The following is a 16927-nucleotide window of genomic DNA, read 5'->3' as shown; positions in this document are numbered from 1 at the left end:
CAGAACTGAACCCCAATGTGGCAGGCTCAGCACTTACAAAAATCAGGCCACTTATTGAGAGAACTGGATGTGGATTTAAGAGCTGAAATGTTGGTTGCTTTTTCAAAAATCTTGACTCAACCATTTCCCTAGTACAGCAGAGTCTACATTTGTCTGCAGAGAAAGAATCTGGGATGGATAGAGGATTTAAATGGATTAAAGCCCTTTCTGAAACCTCTCCAGACTGCAGAATCACATCCAAGATTCACTCGAGATCGTCCCATCCTCCCAGGTGACGGGGAAGGAAAATGGTTGCAGTGGAGCTGGTGACCTTCGAGGAGGTGGCTGTGTATTTCACTGAGGAAGAATGGGCCCTGCTGGATGCGGGTCAGAGAGCTCTGTACAGGGACGTCATGCAGGAGAACTATGAAACCGTGACCTTGCTGGGTAAGGATTCCTGTCCCCTCGGGTATTAGAAGCTGGGGGCAGAGGCAGGTTTCTGAAGCATCTGGGTCAGATTCTGTACAGGGATAGTCCCTGGTCCCCTGTATTTCAGAGGGATCAGGCCATGTAATCTGCAGCTCCTGTGTATGAGACAGTCCCCCAGTGCATCACATCCCACAGGACAGGAGATTCAGGGACGTAATGATGGTGTGGGTCTCCCCCTAATCAAAGCTCTCAAGTGGGAGAAATTCACTCTTTCCCAGGACTACTTCCATCCTATGAGGCCTCTGACCCCTCTGCCTTTCAGGGACATGTGTCTCCTGGTTTGGGTCTGCCTAAGTCCCCAATGGTCAGATTCTCCAATGTGCTTTACCTCCATCTTGCCCAAGTTCTGCCTCAGTCAGCTGAGTTAGCTGGAGGCCCCCGATGTTCTCAACTCTCCCATCAGTCGGGCAGAGAAGAGACCAGTGTCATAGAATTTCAGGGTTGGAAGGGACCTTAGGAGGTCATCTAGTCCAACCCCCTGCTCAAAGCAGGACCAATACCAGATAGATTTTTGCCCCAGATCCCTAGTAAGCCTCCATTCCCCAAGCATAATCTTCTGTAACTATATTGGTCTGTTACAGTATCCTTATTAGCAAGCAAAGTGGGTACACCAATCAAAGAAAACACCAATCAAAGAAAATCTTTTAAGCCCCAGTCGTTGGCACTGCTAGGCACAAGGGAGATCAGATGTCTAACGGAGCAGGGTTTAACTACCTCGACACCCTCTGTCTCCTTTAGGTGCTCAGGTGTTCAGAGAAGTCCTCTTTCTTAGGTCAGGAGTCGTCTTTTTCTCTCTTCTCCCCCTCCTCTTCGAATGAGGCCTTTCTTTTCTAGCCCTTATATCTTTCTTTCACAGAAGTGTCACATGTCCCCCAATTATGTCTAAGTGGCATTCTATAACTCGTTTTCCTATGATAGTTTTGTGAGGGACAACTGAAAACAGGCCACTGTCTGAGGTTGACACCACTGGTAATTATTAACTTCTCACTGGGACACATCCATGTTTCAGGGCAACATACACCTAGGTGATGTCATTCTCTGTGTACTCTCTCTTTATGTACTTTACATGATTTGACCAAAGGCCACCACCAGTTTACCCCAAGACCCCAGTGATAGTCACAATTCAGCAGTTTTCTGAGCCTGATGCTAACAGAACTCTGCTCCCAGAATCCTCTAGCAGATACCAGTTCAGGTTACCAGTTTTATGTCAGCACCACCTCAACAGTCCCCCACTTGATAACCAATTATTAAAAATCATTGTGATATTGCACCAATTAATTACTTACATTGGGCAGGGCCGGCTCCAGGGTTTTGGCCGCCCCAAGCAGCCAAAACAAAACAAAACAAACAACCGCGATCTGTGGCGGCAATTCAGCGGGAGGTCCTTCGCTCCCAGGCGGAGTGAGGGACCGTCCGCCGAATACCTGGACGTGCCGCCCCTCTCCGGAGTGGCCGCCTCAAGCAGGTGCTTGAGAAGCTGGTGCTTGGAGCCGGCCCTGACATTGGGGGTATGTGCTTTCTCTCTGCTACGTCCTCATAGCTTGCACTTTTATTTGTTATTAGGTTAATTTTAAAAGGTCTTCGCCACCTTCACCTGTATCATTGGCACATCAATTTTAAAATACAAAAGCATACTGATAATACTTTGATTCCTTCTAGAATTCAAATTAAAATTGTCCATTTATTATTATTCCATTTAGGAACCTAAACTATAATATTATACCGTATAAAATCTCATTTATGTGTATTTTTTACATTTGCCTTAATGATTTTATACTTATGGGCAAGTGCTTCTTTTACATTTATTACAAGGTCTGCATTTTGTTTTATTTTATTTAGTGTATTTTCCTATGTTTGAAGTTCCATGTTTTATTCAGTACCATTTCACCCTGTTTTTTTTCCAAACTAGGGGGTGTCATTTTAAGGTGAGTTATATACGTTTTTTGCAGTCTGGGGTGCAATTGGTACTTCTCCAGTTGCCAGGTTTTATTTTTTGTTATACACCTCTACCCTGATATAATGCTGTCCTTGGGAGCCAAAAAATCTTACTGCGTTATAGGTGAAACTGTTATATTGAACTTGCTTTGATCCCCCGGAGTGCGCGACCCCCCCCCCCCGGAGCGCTGCTTTACCGCGTTATATTCAAATTTGTGTTATATCAGGATAGAGATGTATTACTTTTTTTTTTTCTGATGCTAATACAAGTTTTTATTCATTTATTTTATAGAATTCCTACCCACCCCTTTTTCCACTCTAAATTTATAATTATCTCCGTTTCATTCTCCATTCCAATTTTGTTGCCATTCCATATTTCCCTTTCCCTTTTTTAATTAATGTGTCCTATTCCCCAGCCCCCAAAATACTTTTCCATCCTTCTCCGCGAATTCACCACAGCCCATTTCTTTTTGGTACTATTTTATAGTTCCCTATTTTATTTTTCCAGGCACTTGCATGTATTATCGGCCACATTTCTTGTACCTTTCCATTAGCTACACCAGAAAGGACAAGGGTGCACTGGTGTATGGTACATGTATGCACTTGCCCCTTCCACGTTTCTTGGCGTGATTGATTAATATAGGAATAATAACTCAATGCCCAATCATGTGTTCTCGGCTCATTACCTCTCTGACTTTGTTTCAAAATGTCTTTTTACTGTTTTTCCAAGGTTTCCTGAGCTTTCATACACACCTCTCCCCAGGACAATTCTGTGCGAATGTTTTTTATTTCTTTAACAATTTTCAAATTACCTTTTTCCCATAGTGTACTCAATTCCATCACAGAATGTCTCATTTCTTGATCCTTTATTTTCCCTTGCTCCCCAATATGTGCTGATTGTGACAATTGTTCCAGAGTTTCTCACTCTTTGTCTTAGAGTGGAGAGACTCTGTCAATTTGTCACCCCTGAAATGCACAAACACCTTTTGTTACTTGGGTCATATTTCCATTTAACTATTAAAGTTTGTTTCTTTGAGGATCCTTGCCCTCCTTTTTGCCAGCATTTTAGAGAGGAATTAATGCTACTGGAGCAAGCACTATTGAGGAAACAACCTTAATGTGATTTTCATACAGCAATTTTGCAGGGGATGGCTCAAAGTCCTTTCCCATGGCAAAGTTCACTTTGGCTGGGACTGTGATCAAATCTGTACCATTACCTAATTTAATGCTGGAATTTAGACTCTCTAAAGGCTCTTTCAGAACTTTCCCCTCCCTAGGAGAATTAACCCTGGAGGCTACTTTCATGTTCCAGGATTTCGCTTCTACTTTCCTTTTATTTCTTCGGTCTTCAGTCTTTTAAGGGTTTAAACAGAGTAATTGAGCACTCCCATTGGTAGGTTCATTTTCCTATACTGATATGTCACATCTGGTTCAATAACTACCAGTTTACATTTTTCAAAACTTTTCAGTTAAACTGAAGACCATTTTTGCAGTGAGCTCTTCCTGGCCAATGGAGGGTCCAGCGGTTGGAACCCCATCCCACAACACAGTAACATTCAATACCCAAACACTTTTTTGTTCCCTTGATTATTTTTCCCCTAGAGGTGATTAGCGTACTTTACTTAACCCCTTTCCCCACAATCTTATCCAACAGATATCAGTGCCTCCAACCCACAAGGTAAGGTTGGTTTGTGCCCCTAATAAGGGTGCCCATTGTATTAAAATCCGAGTAACTTCACAATCTGCTGACTCATCCACTTGATGGGGTCCTGCGGCACAGACAGGTCCCACAACCAGTGGTCTGGAAACCACATAACAAGTGAGCCCACAAGCAGCAAAATGAAGCAGATTTCACAGCATACTTCTTCTTGCTTACATAAATTCATAGGTTAATCTGCAAAACCATAAGCAAACAAAAACACACGACTTCTAACGGGGCTTTATAGGTTAGTACACACTGCACAATTTATTAGCCACTTGGAAGGCCACCCACATATATCTGAGCCAATTATTGGGACATCAAGCTGTAAGGGCCCATCAGCAGGTTTTCTGTACCTGTTTCCATGGCCTTCACAATTTTAGCTCCTGGTTGCAGCATCAACTGTGATTTAGTTCTTGCCATTAAATTTCCTAAAGCAAGTACCAAAGTCCTCAAGGTCCGCCCATCTGAAAGGGCAACGTCTGCCCCCCTTTCCTGAAGTTGTGGCCATACCTGTGCTCGCAATGATCCCCCACTAGACGCTTCACATTTTTTACCATACCATCCTCAGCCTTGTTCTGTTTAATTGAAAACGCTATGCCCTATTCTAGCATGGTTGGGACTGGTAACTAGGTCAGCACCCACCTCTCATGAGCGCCCCCTCTAGTTGGGTGTGTCTGTATTCTTTAAACCAGTCCAGCCCTAGTATGGGGCTGCATCCACAAGACTTCCTCCCTGGAGACACTATCTTCCTTCAGCTCTCCCTGGGCTCAGTCCCTGCAGCCAGACAGGAGCTCCTTCATTACGTCCCTGGTCCTGCCCCCGCTTAGCTGGCCACTGTGCTGCAGTTCCCTCAGCCAGCCAGGCATGCAGTCCTTTCTCCTCCAGCTTCCAGCAGCAACCAACTACTGTTCTGTTTTGCAGCTCCTTTTATATGGCCCTCCTGGGCCCAGATTGGCTGCTTCCCCTGCAGCCACTCTAGCCTGCTTGGAGGACCTCTCCACTGTTCCTTTCCTGGGATGGTGTGGCAGAATCCTGTGGCCTCAAGCAGGGGGCCTTTAGGCCTAGTCCACCCCATTATACCCCTCCTTTCCCTGACAGGATTCGTGGTAGTTCTGTATTAGTCCTTGCTCCTTTCAAGCAGGGCTCCCTCCCCCAGACCTCACTTTCTGGAGAGCTTCTAGCCAGGCTTTGCCCTGGTGTCCAGAGTCTACTCTCCCAGGTCTTTCTTACCTGGAGAGCATGTTCATGGTCCCTTGACTCACTTTCACCTCCTGGGCTTTGGGATCTCTGTACGACAAGTCTCTAACTGTGTTTAATAATTGTACACTGTGTGGAGCAAAAGCTTTTTTTCCTCAGCAGTGAACTGGAACTCTTCAGTCAATTGCTCATTTTTGAACTTAAGATGCTCCAGTTCCTTTTCTGCAGCTTCCGGATGTTTCATCATGTCCTCCTGTCTTAGGAGGGAGCTCATAAAGCCTGCCTGCATGATTCCCTTCCCTATCCTAGGGTTCTGTTCTCTATCCCAGCACTTTTCTTTCTCCTCTCCCAGCTGAGGCAAATCTGTCTGCGCCTCTATGCTAGTTAGCACACTGGGTATTTTAGCCTGAGTTGCCACAGGTATCAGAGGGGTAGCTGTGTTAGTCTGGATCTGTAAAAAGCGACAAAGAGTCCTGTGGCACCTTATAGACTAACAGACGTATTGGAGCGTAAGCTTTCGTGGGTGAATACCCACTTCGTCAGACGCATGCATGTTAGTCTATAAGGTGCCACAGGACTCTTTGTCACTGAGTTGCCACAGTATTCTGAACTTTGTCTGGGTCCCTGCTGTACTCTGCTGAGCCCAGGTCTTGGTCTGAGTCTCTATTGTATCCTGCTGTACCCTCTGCTCCTTCTCCCTCTGGGCCTGGGCCAATGCTTCCTGCAAGGCCAACCACTGTTCCCTCTGTCCCTTGCCTTTCACCTGTACATGGGCCAACTTCTGCTTTACCCAGACTAGCTGGCTAATAACTCTGTCTGGAGAAGTTAGCCTCATCCAACTCTTGATGACACTTTCTCAGCAGGTCCCTCATGTCTGGGGTATAGTGGTCTTGTGTCTGGGCTCTGTTCTGAGGTCTCCTTACCATGGCTCCCAGCCCGTCTGCTTTCTTTCCCAGCTGGGCCCAGACCCTCTCAGTCCTGGGTTGCTGTCCTGGTCCTTCCCACATGATCGCTGAGTAGCCCATCCACTCTCTCCCCAAAATTATGGGCCGTGGCAGGTCCTTGAGCTCTCCAGCCCTGTACCTCCAGTTCAGCTTCTGCCGTGGGGTAGACTTGGGTTTCCCCATGTACACAGGAAATGTCTACTGGGAGGTGTCAGTTTAGGCCAGTTGCCCTCACCTGGTCTTCTCGAACCAAGGTGTACCCATACCCTGAGTCTACCAGACCCTTAACTACAGTTCCTCCCAGCTTGATTGTCACTGCTGATTAGACTCCGACTGATTAGTTCCAGTGTAATGACACTTCAGGTAGTTACATTCCATTTCTGGGCAGTGCCTTTTAATATGCCCTGGCTGGCCACACCTGTAGCAGACTACTGGGTCTCCTAGCTCCTTCCCACTAGTACCTCCCATAGGCTTCAGGGCTCCCTGAACCCCTTGCTGTTGTGGTGCACCCCCATAGTCCTTGGGGTCTTCCCCCTTGGAAGCCTCCTGGAGTCATCCCCTGGTGAACCCCTCTCAATCTGACGTACACCTTGGGCTATTCCTCTCCCTCAGCATCAAAGTAGGCCTCAGCTCACTTGACTGCTTCTTCCACTGAGGCTGGCTGGAAACACCTTACCCAGCTTTGCGCCCCTCCTGGTAGGACTGTCAGGAATTGTTCTAGCACTACCTGATCCAGGAGCTTCTCCACCAAGCTGGAGTCATCCTGCAGTCCATCCTTGTAGTCCATTCATCCAGCCCATACTTCTTTAACTTGCCGACAAGAACACTGTGGGAGACTGTATCAAAAGCTTTGCTAAAGTCAAGGAATAACACGTCCACTGCTTTCCCCTCATCCACAGAGCCAGTTATCTCATCATTCCCCAAGCATAAATCCTCAGTAATTATATTGACCTGATACAGCATCCTGATTAGCAACCAAAGTGAGGAGCTACAAATCCTAAATAAAGGCTTTTATGCCCCAGTCTTTGGCACTTCTAGGCACTGGAATGATCAGATGTCCAACGGAGCAGGTTTTGGCTACCCCAATGTCCTCTGTCTCCTCTAGGTGTTCAGGATAAGAGAAGTCTTCTTTCTTAGGTCAGAAGTCGTCTTTTTGTCTCTTCTCCCCCTCCCCTAGTAATGCCTTTCTTTTCTAGCCCTTATAGCTTTCTTGCACAGAGATGTCACATGTCCCCCAGTTAAGCCTAGCTGGTATTCTATAACTCATTTTTCCTATGATAGTTTTGTGAGGGACATCTGAGAACAAGGCACTATCTGAGATTGATGCTACTGGTAATTATTAATTTCTCACTGGGACTCTTGGGGGGGCATCCATGTTTCAGGGCAACATACATCTAGGCCATCTTGTTCTCTGTCTACTCTTTCTTTATATACTTTACATGATTTGACCAAAGACCACCACCAATTTACCCTGAGTCCGCACTGCCAGTAAGAATTCAGCAGTTTTCCCGGCCTGATGCTAACAGAACTCTGCTCCCAGAATCCTCTAGCAGATGCAGTGCTTCAGGTTATCCGACTTATGTTAGCACCACCTCAACATTGTCCCAGCGTCCTTCCCTAGCCACCGCTGATCACTTTCAAATGACAGTTCCTCACAGTGAAACAGCCTGAGGGATGGTTTATGAAGTAGCTGGCTGAGGTTGCAGACCTTCCAATCAACTTTGAAGGCTTTTCTGTGACAGTTGGTCTGTCTGCCTGTAATACAATAACTTTTAAGAGCCACGTCCCATCAACTCCAAAATATCAGGGAATGTTCTAGACATCAGTGGCCATAAGCTGATTATTGTGGGGAGAAATAGAAATGTATTTGGGGGGGGGGGTGATGGGGACAGATGCAGGAAGGCAAGTGGGAGGTGGAGGGGAATGGGAGTTAGGGTGAAGCAGAGGATGAGGGAAGAGGGGGCACACAGAATCCCTGATGGGGTTATGGGGGCAGAGAGGAATGGAGAGTAGGGGGAGATGAGGGGCACACAGAATCACTGGAGGGGAGAGATGTTGTGTAGGGAATAGGGGGCAGGAGGAGATGGGGAGAGGAGGAAATGGGAGCACACGGAGCTCTTGCCATGGAGGAAGAATGCTCTGTTATGGGTGGAGGAGGGAAAGGGGCACACAACACGTCATGGAAGGGGGTGATGGGGGGTGCAGTGAATCCCAGAAATAAAGGGGGATGGGAGGGTAGCATGTAGGGGGAGGAATGGAGGAATGCCAGGAGCCCCCAGTGTGTGCAGTGAGCTTGGTCTACACAAGTAGCGAAGTGTGACAAGAATGATGCGGAATAATTGTGGGAGTTGTTCTCTGCACAGACACAAGAGAGGAAGGCTGCTACCCTGTTTCAGAAACTGGCCTGGGACTCAGGAGATCCCTGGTTGTGCCACAGACTCCCTGTCTGGGTTCTTGTCAATCAATTAGGCTGGGGTTTCAAAGGGTCCTGAGGAGGTGACTTGCACACCTCTCCCCTTATAATGTTTGAAAGTCCCAGCTGTGATCTCCTTGGGTCTCAGTTTCCCCTCTGTGAAATGGAGATAACGATCCACCCTTTGTCTGGCTCGTCTATTGACAGGGAAAGCCCACTGGGGGCAGGGACTGTCTCTCTCTAGATTCACAGAGGAACTTAGAGAGGACCTTAGTTGTGGTGACATTTAGTGTTCCCAGGCCTAGTTGCTGGGACTCACAAAGGCTGTGTTATGTGTCTGTGCTCCCTGTACAGTGAGTGAGGAGAGATGGTGCCTCTGGATGGGATTCACAACCAGGGCTGGATTAACCTTAGTGGGCCTGGCATCAAACATCTGCTAGGAGGGAGGGATTCCCCCACCCTAGTTTTGTGGAAGTTCAGCTCTAGGTGCCAATGTGGGAGGGGAGCTCAGAGCACACTGACCAGCGTGGGCCCTGCAGGACAGTGAGACAGCAGAACGCCCATCAGCTCCTGGCCCATGCATCACCCTGGGGCTTAGACGTTTGGATGCCTGGTGAGAGGATGCAATGTGGGAAATTTCACTGCAAAAATGTAGGCACCAAGCAAGCTCAGGGATCTGCAGGGTTTGGTGGCAGCTGAGCGGGGTTTGGTTTTGTGACTCCTAGTGCTCAGTCCCTGTGGTAATGGTACGGGGACTGGCAGATAAATACCACTGACAGCACAAAGGGGCCCTTATTCCAGTTGGAGATTCCAGATGCTGCTGTAATTAATACTCTTTTTCCCTCCTGCAGCAGTGGCAAAGGATTACAAGAATTCCTTGTGCCAAACTCTCTGTCTCTGCTGGGGTTCCCCATCGTCAATGCTCCAGTGTTCTCCATCTCTGCTTTAGCTGTTGTGGTGGTCTGTTTGGAGGGGATCTGCAGTGCCAGATGGTCAACAGTGGCTGTGGTGAAACGATTGTCATGCCTAGCTAATTCCTCTGCCCCTTGTTCTCCTGGCTGGGTAGAGTTTGTATTCAGTAAATGCTGGCATTGTTTGAGGTTCATGAATTTCCAGCAGTGAAGCATGATGGGAACTGAACAGATTTGTAGGACTTTCAGTCTGCATTTGAGTCGAGCTGTGAGGAGAGAGATTACTCCCAGTCTCTGGGTCTGTGGTGCACAGAGTAGCTCGAGTGGATGTACAGGGACAGTTCTGACATCCGTGTCCACCAGTCCAGGGTGTAGATGGCTGTGCGTGTGGGAACAGAGATTTCCTGTGAGAAAATGAGCTGGACAGACCTGAGGGGAGGTTTTGTGCTGCTGTGTCTGTGGAATTGTCTGTGCATTTGTCAAAGTCCCCAACACCGTGAGCCTGGTTCATCACCATGTCAGACGGTGTCTCTATCCCCTGCTATGGGGAGCTTTTGGGAATCAGTGACTCTGGAGAGGGCCAAAGGGTCATGGTGGAAGCCACCTGAATATGAGCATCCAGTGTGATACTGTAGCTAAGAGGGTTAATATGATCTGGTGGTAGCTAAACAGGGGAATATGAAGCAGCAGTAATGAGGAGAACCTCATTGCTTCTTAACATCGCATTAGTTAGACCATTAGTGAATACTGTATCCAGTCCTGGTGTTGACACTGCAGAAAGGATGTTCACAAATTAGCACAGGTTTAGAAAAGAGCTACAAGAATGATTAGAGGACTAGATTCAGAATTTATAAGGCCTTAATGGATTGTTGTTATCATCTAGTCTGATCTCCTGTGTAACACAGGCCATAGGAGATCCCTCAACTAATTCCTGTGATTCTTTTAGAAAAAAACCCTTCATTCTTGATATAAAAAATTTCCAGTGATGGAGAAACCACCAGAGCCCTGGGTAAGTTTTGTCGAATGGTCAGTTAGCCTCACTGTTAAAACTTTACAACTTATTTCATATTTAAATGTCTCTAGCTTCAACTTCCAGCCACTGGATCTTGTTACACATTTGTCTGCTGAAGAGCCATCTTATGTTTAATTTCTGTTCCTATGTGAGACTTATAGATCGTTATCAAATCACCCCTTAGTCTAGTCTTTCATAAAGTAGATAGGTTGAGCTTCATTATAGGACCTGTCCTCCAATCCTTTTATAATTCTTGTGGCTCTTCTCTGAGGCCTCTCTAATTTTTCAACATCCTTCTTTAATTGTGAGCACCAGAACTGAACACAGTATTCCAGCAGCAGTTGCACAACTGTCAAATATAGAGGTAATATCACCTCTGTATTCCTAGTTGGGAGTGCCCTGGATATAGGGTGACCAGATCAGAGATATAAAATATCAGGATGCAGGGGGGCCGAGCAAAAAAAAAAAAAGAAAAAAGAAAGGGGGGTGGAGCAAAAAAAAAAAGGAGTTTCAAAGGGGCCGGGGGCATTAGCAGGAGCTTCCCACCCCCCGGCTCGCCCCGGGCACATGCGGCATGCGGTGGGGCCGGGCAGGGGCAGTGCAGAGCGGGCAGAGGACGGGTGAGTGGCGCGGGCCGAATCCCTGCTGCTGCCGGGGAGCCCCGCGCCTCTCCCTCCCGCTCACGGCTGCGGCTCCTTCCCGGCAGGACATGCCTCCCGCCGCCCCAGGCACATGCGGCGCGTGTCCCCCAAGCCTAGTCTCCCTCCCGCCGGGAAGGAGCCGCTGGAGCGCAGCCGAGCGGGAGAGGTGCAGGGCTCCCTGCCAGTGGCGGGACGCGTGCCACATGTGCCCGGGGCGGGCCAGGGGGCGCGTCCCGCCGGGAAGGAGCTGCAGCCGCGAGCGGGAGGGAGAGGCGCAGGGCTTCCCAGCAGCAGCGGGGATTCGGCCCACGCCCCCGAGCTGCCCACCCAGCCCCTGCCTGCTCTGCGCGGCCCCCGCCCGGACCCACCACCCTGCCCCGCGGGCTGCAGGGCTGGAGCAGCCTCCGCGCTGCGCTCCCAGCCCCGGGCCCTCTGTGTGCAGCGGCCCAGGGGCCGGGCAGGAGCCCTCTGGCGCAGTGGGGGGCTCAAAGCTGAGCCCCCCGTCTCTCTCCCTCCCTTGCCAGCCCCCCTTTGCCTGCCCGGTGCCTGGGTGCCGGAGCTGACTCACCAGCTCCAGGATCCAGGCGCCGCCACCACTCCCTCCCTCCCGGCTTGCACCGCCATGCACCTGCAAGCCTGGGAGGGAGGAGGAGTGCCGCGTGGTTGGGGAAGAGGCGGGGCCAGGGCGGGGATTTGGGGAGGGAGACAATGGGGGAAGGAGCGGGTGGAGCCGGGGCAGCGGGGGGGCGCGAGAATCCCTCTGGGAGGGCAAAATTTCTTGTTTGTCCAGTATCCCAATCAAACATTGGTTGGGACACGGGACAAAGAAGCAAATATCGGGACAGTCCCGATAAAATCGGGACGGTCTGGTCACCCTACCTGGATATGCATTCAAGTCACTTTTCTCAATAGTCATTTTTCTCACAGCAATGCACTGGGAACTTTTGTTCAGTTCATTATCCACTGTGATCCCCCAAGATTTATTTTAGAGTTGCTGCTTCCCAGGACAGAGTTCCTATCCGTATGGCCAACATTCTTTGTTCTCATGTGTAAAATTTTCCACTGGAAAGCATTGCCCACAGCATAGCAAGCGATCCAGATTGCTCTGTGTCAGCGATCTGCTCCCTTCATTATTTACCACTCCCCCAATCTGTTTGTCATTGTAATGGGTTCCCACTCACTGCTAGATGCGCCTCCTTGCATCTCGGTCAGGGAATGTACCTTTCCTGGCATCAGGTGCCTTCTTGCTGCTTACTGCTTACTTTGCTCTCAATTACTCCTGGCCCTCCCTCTCTCAGGTGATGATGCCAGGTAACCCAATTGATCTCTCAGGCCCTCATTATCTCTGTCAGGGCTGGGTATGGGGTGCACACCCCATGACAGTCTTTTGTAAACTTCATCAGTACTAACTTTATGTTTTCTAGAAGGTCATTGACAAAAATGTCATATGGAGTAGGGCCATCAACCGATTCCCTCAGGGGCCCCACCTGAAACCCACACCCCTTGTTTACAATTACATTTTTAGACCTATCAGATTTAGTCATTTTTTTAAACCCCTTTAATGTGTGCCATGCTAGTTTTGTATCATTCTAGTTTTGTTAATAAAAATGTCATGAGCTATCAAGTCAAATGTTTAAAGGCCAGATTTTAAATTTATTGGTCTAACTCCAATTGGGAGTACAGTACATGAACACTAACTATTAAATTAACATACTATATTTGTCAGTCAAACATGTAATCTCATCAAAAAAGATATCAAGTTAATTTAATATTTATTGAACCCTTCTGCTTTTTCTGCATTATTCTACCCTTCCCATCTAGTAATGGATCAATACTGTTGGTAGGATTACAGTTTTTCCTAATATACTTTAAACATGCTCCTTAATTCTGCTGTTTTGAGTTTGTTTTCCTTGTTTCATTTTCCTTCCCTTATCAACAATTGCCAATTCCTAATTGATATTTATTACTATCAGTTTTCTCCTTTATCGTTTGTTATGTATTTGAAAACAATATATACCTTCATGTGTTTGTTTGTGTGTATATGTTTTTGTTTCCCATTTTACCAGGTTTTTGTTGGTTGTTTATTTTTAAACAATATGTCCACAATTTTTGTTTGTGGAATAGTAGGGTTTTTTCTTTTTTTTGGAAATTTATTAAAATGTTACTGAACAGTTCTAAATTAGCATTCACGTTTAAATTTTTTCTCTCATATGATTTGTCACATAATTGTTTGTAGATTTGTGAAACTGGCCTCTCTAAACTGTATGTGTGTGTGGTATAAGAGTATATAGATAGATAGATAATATATCTATATGTAACCCTTCTCCCAGGTGGAGATGGCAGCAGAAAGGTCTTGGTTCAATATCTAGGGGTTGCTTTTCAACAATACAATACAGAACCAGCTCAAGCCCCACCTGGTAACCTAGGAAAATTACACACCAGTTCCGGGTGCTTCTGAGAGGCAATACTTCCCCACTCGCAAGCACAGAGTCTGAGTGTAGAAAAGAAACTTTGAATGAAAGAAGGGAAGTCAGCTGACATTAATTAGAGAAAATGCCACAAGCAAGATTCATAATCATAAAACTGTGAGCAGGACCCTCACCCCCAAGTGCAGGGGCAGTGTCTTCTGCCTCATGTTCTTGAATTCTACAACCAAAAGTTCCTTTATTGTGCCCCTCTTTGATCCCTTACTACAATGTGGTTGTCTTTGGTCACTGAGGACTCAGGGTTCAGAGATGTACCTCTGTGAGTTCACCTCCCATCCAGGGAAGAAGGCACCTTGCTTGTTCGGCTATCTGAGCACTTGCTCTGGCTGGCGTTCTGCTCTGCTGGCCACCCCATCAGCTGCTGTTTTGCTTACCATCCCACCAGAAGGATGCTTGCTGGTTACCTTTTGCTGCCATCAGCCTCTCTGCTGTGACCTCTGCAGGTCAGTCTCTTGAGGTTTCACTCAACTCTTTGTGATTTCCAACTCTTAGAGGGGAGAACCCCTGAAGTGGGCAGAAAATCTGTCCCCTCACAGCTCTTGTGGACAGTTAACAAAGCAAAAGACTCCTAATGGAGTCTATTAAGCTCTATCTTTGAACAGTGAAAAGGAACAAGTTAAACTAGAGTGGGGACCCTTAGACAGAGTCCACACATCTTAGCAGGGATATCTGTTTCCACTTCCTTTTATTTTCCAAGGCTTCTGGCATTCAAGCCCCTGGCTTAGCGAGTTCATTTCAGCTGAGGGTGACCCCCTCAATCAGGCTAGGTTAAGCACAGTTCTGCTCCCCTTTACTCATACAATAAAGATAACAACATTGATAACAACATTTCCACTACCTCTGCATTTAGTACTAAAGTGATTTGTAACCCAACACCAGCCAAAGTTGATCATTTTGGGCAACATAGCTTCTAATATATAGTTTGCTCCTGAAGTCTCTCCCCCTCCCCAACTAGCTGTCAGGGGAGAGTTCATTCAGACCCAGCTTGCATCTATTTATATAGATATATATTGTCTTAGTTTAGATTTTTTTTCCACTTCCAGATATCAAATGCAATCTGAGCAGTGCTGAGTGAACTACTGTGACAAAGTGGGGATTTTCTCTTGTTATGTCTTATATGAGCCTATGTGAGTCTTACTGTTTTGCATGAATGCTTTGTGTGCCTCAGTTTCCCTGTGTATTGCACCAATGTCTAAGTGGTGGGAATAAGGGTGTGTGACTTTCGCAGGAGCTGCCGAGCTGCCTGCACGGATGCTATGGCTGCCCTTTTGTAACCTGAGACCCAGGAGGGTAATGCGACCAGGTGACTCTTGGCCCGGGAAGTGAGACAAAGGCCAGAGGAGGAGCAACAGGCATGGCAGGGGCCAGGCAGCTGGAAGTGAGTCAGTCTCGGCTGGCTTGGGGTGCAAGGGGAGGGCTGGTTTTGTGCTAACAAGTTCTATCCTACTCTATGTTCCTGTTGACTAATAAACTTTCTGTTTTACTGGCTGGCTGAGAGTCACATCTGACTATGGAGTTGGGGTGCAGGGCCTTCTGGCTTCCCCAGGAACCCCGCTCGGTCAGACTCGCTGCGGGAAGTGCATGGTGTGGAAGGGGATGCTGAATGCTCTGAGGTCAGACCCAGGAAGGTTGAAGCTGTTTAAGCTTCTTGCCCTGGAGACAATATTCTCAGAGAGTGGAGGCATGCTCTCCCAGAATCCTGACTGGCTTCATAGGGAGTAGTTCCAGAGCATTGCTATGTTTCAGCATGACCTTTGACTTAAATTCTCCTTTGTAACACCGAAAGGTCTTCATAAATTGCACTTGCAAAAAAATATTAATAATTGAATTCTGCAGTATCACCAAAGCAGGAGTGAACTCTTTCATATTCCTTAAATCTTTCTTTTTCAAAATGTCTGTGGAGTGTGATATGGGCTATTTGTCTCATAACAAATACAAAACAGAGGAATTTAATGGAACAGTGATCCATTACAGTTTTTTTCTTTTTCTGTATGTGATGGGTAAAATCTGTACATTGTGGTAATTTTTGCAATGTTGAAGGAACTGGGCACATTTAGTCTATAAGAAAGAAGGCTGTAGGGCCACATGATAACAGACCCTAAATATGTAAAAGGCTGTTAAAAAGAGAATGGTGATCAATTGTCTTCCATGTCTACCAAGGGTAGGACAAAAAGGCATGCTGCAAAGGAGATTTCAGTGAGATATTAGGAAAAATTTTCTAATGATAATGGTATGGAAAAGGTTATGTAGGGAGGTTGTGGAATCCCCATCACTGGAGGTTTTAACGAAGAAATGACAAACTTAAGTCAAGTTTACTTAATTCTGCTTAAGCACAGGGGACTGGATAGATGACTTTTGGAGGTAACTGCAAACCTTACATTTCTGTGATTCTGTTTCTATGAGTTTATGGATTGCACCTCAGCAATCACTGATTTTTAATTTTCTGATCAGTTCCTCTTTCTTTGTTGACATGAAGCCTGCCGTAGTATTCCCCTGTGTTAGATGTTTTAAGTTAGGACATTTTCATTTTTATTTTATTTTATTTTTAGAAATTCTGAGGACATTTTATAGTGAAAGGTTTAATGAGCTCAATCTATTTGCCTAAACAAAGAGAGGGTTGAATTCTGACTTGATCCTGGTACACAGATACCTACATGGGAAAGAGTAGAGGGGTCTTCAGTCTAGCAAATCAAAGCAAACCAAGATGCTATGTGGGAAGCTGAAGCTTGATCTATTCAGGCTGGAGATGAAGCGTAAATGTAGAACACTGATATGAATTAACCATTGAAACACCTTACCCAGGGATATGGTAAATTTTCTGTCACTTGAGAAATTTAAATCAGACCTGGAGATATCTTTATAACAATGTGGTCTAGGTCAACCAGAAGATATGGACTTGATGCAGAAATAACTGGCCTGAGTTTTGCAGGAGGTCAGACTATATGAACATAATGGTCCTTTTGACCTTCATATGTCTGGTTCTATATCTGCAGGTCTGTAAGTTACCTGGATACCTGTTAGTCTTGTCTCTGGATTTAGGCCCCAGGTCCAAAAGTCTTTCCTATTAAGCAAAACACCTAAGGAACTGCTTAACTCCAACTAAAGGCAATCGGACTCAAGCTTCGAGATTAATTGCTTTGCTCAAAGGTGCGCCTGTGAAACTATACAGATGGACTTGGAGAGGTTTGTTGGAAGGGAGCATCTTCCAGCCCATCTTC

The 16927-nt window shown here is 46.7% G+C and overlaps 1 protein-coding gene across 4 annotated transcripts in view; it reads left to right on the top strand.

Moving 5' to 3' along the window:
* LOC117887172 (zinc finger protein 501-like) overlaps positions 1-16927 on the top strand; it is a 1015593-nt gene that overhangs the window by 992137 nt on the left and 6529 nt on the right. For 3 of the 4 annotated variants that reach the window (XM_034789500.1, XM_034789502.1, XM_034789499.1), the window contains exon 2: positions 223-426. In XM_034789500.1, the coding sequence (XP_034645391.1) occupies positions 288-426 (139 nt within the window). In that variant the 5' untranslated portion in view covers positions 223-287. The remainder of the gene's footprint in view (positions 1-222; positions 427-16927) is intronic. The other variant, XM_034789501.1, reaches the window with a different exon arrangement.

Source organism: Trachemys scripta, chromosome 14, assembly GCF_013100865.1.
Source record: "Trachemys scripta elegans isolate TJP31775 chromosome 14, CAS_Tse_1.0, whole genome shotgun sequence".
NCBI lineage: Eukaryota > Metazoa > Chordata > Testudines > Emydidae > Trachemys > Trachemys scripta.
Note: the sequence above shows the minus strand (reverse complement) of the source record. Positions and strands in the feature narration are given on the sequence as shown.